This window comes from Tupaia chinensis, unplaced genomic scaffold (genome assembly GCF_000334495.1).
Source record: "Tupaia chinensis unplaced genomic scaffold, TupChi_1.0 Scaffold144255_1, whole genome shotgun sequence".
Classification (NCBI taxonomy): Eukaryota; Metazoa; Chordata; class Mammalia; order Scandentia; family Tupaiidae; genus Tupaia; species Tupaia belangeri.
Genome location: NW_006204113.1, coordinates 624,275 through 631,120, shown reverse-complemented (window position 1 = coordinate 631,120; position 6,846 = coordinate 624,275). Strand labels below are relative to the sequence as shown.

The window sequence follows — 6,846 nt, the reverse complement described above, 5'->3', positions numbered from 1 at the left end:
TCCCTCTCTGATCAAATTTTTTAAAAAGTTAAATTAAAAAAGAGAACAAATAATTTTTAAAAATGAACACACTATTAAAAATCATATCACTAATGACAAAGAGTTTAAGACCTGATTTAATTTTTAGCCTATCCACTTTACTATATTGTAACCCATAGTACACACAAAGCTTAATACTGAATTTTGCAAAGGAAAAATGGAAATCTCTAGCATTATCATCAATAAAAATTGTATCATTAAAGACTAGCAACTGTTAAAAAACAAAGACTAATTTGCTTTGTATTAATATAAAATGCTAAACATAAATTCTAACTACCTGGGGTGAACTAGTTAACACACTGTCAAGAACACTATAATATATATGGCACCCTAATCTGAAAGTAATGGCCCCCAGCGCTCCCCCTTTACCGTTTCCTCTCATATCCTGGGACTAGCCTCCACTCTTCAAGAAAGGCTGAGAACTAGTATCTGTCAACCCATGTAAGATCGCCTAGACTGTCTCAAGCTGAACACTGACCCAAAAGTCTTAAAGGCCTTTCCGCCTTAAAAGTAGAACCATTAATCAAGACATAAATAAAACACACTTCTTAGAAATACATATACATAGCAGTACAGTAACCAAGAGACACTCTGAATAAAGAGCACTTTATATTGTCTTTTTGGTAATCACAAGGAAAACATCTCAAGCAACTGTTTGTAATTAATTGATTAACGGCATTAACGGGCTTTATGTAGTTCCAGAGCAAAGATAACACACTGAATTACTATTTATGGAGATTACTTTAAAATTTACCAGCATACTTCTACTACATCTGAAAACCAGTAGCTGTGTTATGTTAATTTTGGCAAACCAATCAAGATAAAAATATCTCTGGAGTGGATCAGTCTGGATCTACATTAAAAGTTAATCATTAAAGGAATACTGGTGATTTGAAATACAGGCCATATGAAGGAGAAAGGCGAGTGTAAGTAGAGCCTGGGAGAGAAGGAGGACGTACTAATGAGCTACACACACACTAACGCCCGCAAACGACCCACGGAGACAGAGCAAGTACCTGGAAAGCTGTGAGTGCGCCAGTCCCTGGGTTATACAGGCACCGCAGCGAAGGCATGCTGTCCGCCAGGCTGGAGCAGCCCAGCCACAGAGACCTGGGCATAGAGCACTGCAGAGAGAGGACAACTATGAGATGGGACAGCATGAGACAGGATGGCACAGATCACAGGAATTTTCAAGGTTTGGCGAATGCAATATTCTAGCTGCAGCTGGCCTTTACAGTTGAAACACCTTCAAGGAACATGCTACTTACAGGTTCTAACCCCAGAGAGAAACTCGGAGGGAGCACTAGTGGACAAAAGCAATGGGGGAGGGGTGGGGGGAGAAGTTCTAGGTAAAAAAAATAAATGTTTAGTAAAAAACTCCGTCTGTGTTCTTCTATATATCAGTATAAGGAATGTCTACTTCATTCAGCTGATCGAATCTCTTGATCTCCATGCACCTCTCCCTTAAACTCACCGCAGGGTGGAATACTGTGCAGATACGCAGAAGAGGAATACTTCACGCCGGCATTACAATATTAGAAATGGTAAGTTAGAAAACTAAAGGCCACAGCAACGTTAAGAGTACTTTTAGAGGAAAAGAATAATTATCATACCCCTACAGCTCCGACTGCAAACAACTCTGCACAGTTTGCGCATTTGACGTATCTAGTCTGCTATTCATTAACCAAAATGCACAGTTACCATAGCAGCTGCCTCTTCATCTTTCCAGATGGATTCAAGGAGGGGTGGGGCAAGAATAAAACCCAAACAGAACGGGAAATAGCAACAAAGAGAAGGGGCAGAGAGAAGGGGAGAGAGAAAACCCAGAAAGCTGCTAATATTAAAACTTTTTACATATAAAAGGTATGTGAGGTTAAATATATTATGTATAGTCAGTAGCCAAAAAAGGATAGAAATTAGACTTCCTGATAACATTAAATATTAGGGTTATTGTACTATTGCTTTGTGGTTTGTTTTGTTTTTAATATTAATATAGGGTACCTGTGCTCACCAGAGAAAGAGAGAGGGGGTGGGGGAGAGAAGAAATATGCCTCAGGGGCATGGCCACTCTGAAATCTCCATTCTCCTCTTAAGATTTTGGGCACATATGCACATACGCCTGGTGTGATTTTCAAGCTACCACATCTGGAACTCAAATAATGCTTTGGGCCATGTGAGATTTGGCTGCCTTAACCACCACATCACCATCTGGCCCCTCCACTATTGCTTTATAAAATATTATACTTTCAAAACAATTTTTTAAAGAGATTTTTTACTATAAGGTGCATGTGCTCACTAAAGAAACAGAGGGAGAAATCATCCCCGGGGGATGTCTACGCTGCAACCCCTTCTCCTCGTTCTCTTCTTGCAATTTTGGGCAGGCACGCACATGCACCTGGTGTGAGTTTTAATCCACCTGGTTCAGGACTCAAACCACAGTTGACTATATGGGAGTCCAGCAACATAACTATTACGCCATCTGCTGGCCCCTCAAAACAATTTTTTTGAGAGAAATTTTTGCTATAGTGTGTGTGCGCTTGCCAGAGAGACAGAAACATAAAGCGAGAAATCACCTCTGGGAGGGATGGCCACACCACAATATCTTCTCCTCCATTCTCCTCTTGGGATTTTGGACACACATGCACACACCCACGTGAGGTTTAAGCCGCCAGTTCCAGGAGCAGTCGACTACGTGGGAGTTCAGTGATGTAACCATTATGTCACCTGCTGGTCCCCCTCAAAACAAATTTTACATTATTCACGCTTCTCTAAAAATATCGCAGGCTGAATTTTTATCCATCAACTTATCGACTTGAGGGCTACTATTTTCTTTCTTTCTTTCTTTCTTTCTTTCTTTCTTTCTTTCTTTCTTTCTTTGGAGAGGTTTTTGCTATAGGGCATGTGCACTTGCCAGAAACACAAAGAGAGACAGAGAGACAGAAAGTGAGAAATTACCCCCTGGGGGGATGGCCACGCTGCGGTCCCTTCTCCTCCATTCTCCTCTTGGGATTTTGGGCACGCATGCACACACACACAGTGTGAGTTTAAGCCGCTAGGTCTGGGACTCGAACCATGGTCGACTACGTGGGAGTCCAGCAACACAGCCATCATATCAACTGCTGGTCCCAAGCACAGTTCTTTTTGTAATAATAACTAAGAAAGCAGAATAACCAACCATAGCACACATGAGAACAGAAATACATATTTTTCAATGTTATAGTCAATACATATCATGCTAACCTTTAAGTTACAGATTTTGAAACATTTAATATACTGAGCCCTCTTCTTTTTAAAACACTCTAGTTGTGGGGCCAGCAGGTGGTGTGGTGGTTAAGGACTCTGGACTCCCACATGGCCAGATGTGGTTTGAGTCCCAGGTCTGGCGGCTTCCTTTCTAGCTTTCTCTTTCTGTAACTTTGTCCCTCTCTGGGAAGGAAGGAGGGAAGGAAAGAAGGAAGTTAGCTAGTTAAATAAAATAATTCTTAAACACACACAAACACAAAACTACACTCTACTTGTAGAAATTAATACCAGGAAGCAAAATATGGTATTAATTGTTTGTACCCACCATCTATAATTGATACATGGATAATGGGCTTTAATGGACTCTAAGAAATGGTCTAATATAGACCCCTGGTTTCACATCATCATCCTCAGTTTACAGTTAAGGCAACTGACGCACAGGCAAAATTAAATATGTGTCCATGATTCAGAGTAGAGAAGGAGGGAGCAGAATCCGAGCCTGCTGCTTCCTAGTGCAATACTCTTCCTCTGCCTCACCCATTCCTACATGATAAAGGAAGACAAAAAGCAGGGTCTCTGCTAAAGGCATCACTGGATAAACCACCTTGGATTACCAGAACAGTCTGCTAACTTGCGTCACTGTTTCTAATGTTTCCTCACCTCAAGCCACAATTCATTTTTACAAACAGCAGCTAGATAGAATAAATAATGGACTTCACTTCATTGTCCTGTCACTCTCATCAATAATTCATAATGGCTTCCTCCTGTATCCAAGCATCCTACAACACCATCTGACCTTTCCCCACTGCCTACATCCACTCACCTTCCGCGTCCTTCCGACTGGCTCTGGCTCTCTAGCTAACTACCTTCATGTTTTGTTCAAATGCTCGTTTTACCCCTACGTCTTTAAACTTGGAATTTCCTTTACCCTCTCACCCTGCCAAATCACATCTGCCATTTAGGTCTGTACCTCCTTAGAACTAGCAATACTAATTTCGGTCTCTTCAAGTGGTAAAGATTCTCACATTAGAAGGAGAAAGTAACAGAGGGAAGAGAATAAGGGAGAGCAGGATTTTAAAAAAGCTCCCTGCCCTTTGGAAAAATCAGGGTTGTACTCACATTTCTGATCTACAGTGGAAGTACCAAAGATGTTTTGCCAAAATAATTTTTCTAAGTAACTGATATTAAAACATTTTAAAGCAGGGGCCAGCAGCACGTGGCACTGGATTCCCACATGGCCTACGATGGTTCAAATCCTAGACCCAGTAGCTTGAAAATCATGCTGGGAACATGTGCACATGTGCCCCAAATCCCAAATGGTGACTTGAGGAAAAAGGACTGCAGTGTGGCCATCCCTCCTGGGGGGGGGGATTTCTTCTCTCCCCGCTCCCCCAAGAGAGCTTATGCACCCTATGGCAAAAACCTAAAAAAAAAAAAAAACCAGTTAATTAATTCTAAGGCTAATGTTTAAATCACTTATTCAGTAAGTACTTATTAAACATTTTCTTTAGAACAGCCACTTGTTCTGGACACTAGAGATAGAACAATGAGCCAAAAAACATGAAAATTCCTGTTTTCAGTGAACTTATATTCTAATAAGTCTCTCAACCTTAAATTCTTCTGTATTAAAAATCCTTGAAGTGGGCTGGCTCTGTAGGTAGCAGTTAAGCACTGCCCACAGGGAGCTGAATTCCATATGGCCAGCCTTCATTCAAATCCTGGCCTCAACAGCTTGAAAAACAGGCTAGGTCCATGTGTGTGTATGCCCCAAATCCTGTCAGGGTGGAGAGATGGAGTGAAAATTGATTGCGGCATTTCTGTGCCCCTCGGGATGCTTTCTCTCACTGTCTGCGCCCTTCTCTGTCTCTCTCCTGTGTGTGCTCACAAAAGCGCACGAGCACACACAGTGCACATACTCTCTGGACCAAAAACACTGTTAAAAAAACTCATTATAAGTGTCTCTCATCAGTAATTGGAGACACTGGACGTTATTAAGTATGTTGGGCATTAGAAACTTGCACAGTCATCCTGAATTTAAGAAAAAAGGAGAAGCAGAAAAAAATAGGGGTACATAAATAGTAAGAAAATAGAAGACAAGAAAGGAGGAAGGGGGCCACCAGATGACGTGGTAGTTAGGTGCTGGGATGCCACACAGCCTACTATATGGTTCGAGTCCTGGACCAGGTGGCTTGAAAAAACATGACCAAAATCCAGAGAGGAGAATGGAGAAGGGATCATTGTGTGGCCATTCCCCCTGGAGAACTATTTCCCACTTTTTCTCTCTTGCTCTCTCTGGCAAGTGCATGTGCCCTATAGCAAAAAAAAAAAAGAAAAGAAAAGAAAAAAAAAAGAAAAAGAAAAGAAAAGAAAACAAAACAAAAGAAAAAGAAAGAAAAGAGAAAGAAAACAGAAGAGGCAAAGGAAGCCAGCTGTTACCTGACTCCCTTCTCTTCAGGAAGGTAGGTGGACCACAAGCTGTTTAGCCACACTGAAGCCACCTGCATCAAGTTCAGCACAACTGTTCTAGAAAGAAGCCAATTGGAAGCCCTTCATCCACAGATTTGGGACCCATCTTTTTTATTAAAATATATGTATTTATTTATATTTGTGAGTTCTCCCTAGTAACCTTGTAAGGCATTCCTCTTGTGAACTATTGGTTTCCTCTATTTATAAAAGGATCTTATTTCTGCAGTCTGTACTTGAAGAACTACATGAGTTTCCTTATTGTTACTCATTCTAATGCTCTTACTCATTCACTCATACCTGTCTTCCATCAAAACTAAAATTGTGAAAGGGCTTACCCCATCCCCTTAAACTAAAATTCTAAAATAAAAGCATAATCAATAATGAGCCACATACACCCAGGAAAGCCACTAGATATACCGGTGTGATTTCCAAAATAGTATTAACTTGCAAACATCACACAGAGGATACATTCCCGATTATTACAAGACAATTGGTATGGGTATGAAAACTGCACTTGCATGTTGTCGGATCTGCACATTACCATAAGATTTTATATATTATGGCTCAATTTAAAAACTAATTTTCAAATTGGTTTGTATTATGACAATTAATCTTACCCATACTAGTAAATGCCACTTAAAAACATTGAGGAAAACATATAATTACAAAATAAATGGAGTAGGCTGTAACTTTTACTCTACCTCTTTTCTTCTATCTTCAAATTTAGGAACATTTTCTAAATGAAGGGGGAAATCAAATGAAATTTGGGCAGTAAGTAACAGAGTGGGATGGTGTGCCATTGTGGTTACTACTTTCATGCATTCCTAATATTTCAGAGCCATTTTGATTGGCCAGTTTCTGAGAGATTCAAGACTTCTGTCCTTCAACATTTAAAAAATAACACCCTTTAAAATACCCCCAAAGCAGGACCAGCAGATGGCGTAATGGCTATGTTGCTGGACTCCCATGTAGTCAACCGTGGTTCAAGTCCCAGACCTGGTGGCTTAAACTCATGCCAGGCACAAATGCATGCATGCCCAAGATCCTGAGAGGAGACTGGAGGAGAAGGGACTGCGGTGTGGCCATCCCCCCCTGGAG

The 6,846-nt window shown here is 40.8% G+C and overlaps 1 protein-coding gene across 1 annotated transcript in view; it reads right to left on the bottom strand.

Moving 5' to 3' along the window:
• BTRC (beta-transducin repeat containing E3 ubiquitin protein ligase) overlaps positions 1-6,846 on the bottom strand; it is a 236,702-nt gene that overhangs the window by 151,610 nt on the left and 78,246 nt on the right. Inside the window, exon 2 of the mRNA XM_006166317.2 lies at positions 1,056-1,163. Coding sequence (XP_006166379.1) covers positions 1,056-1,163 — 108 coding nt within the window. The remainder of the gene's footprint in view (positions 1-1,055; positions 1,164-6,846) is intronic.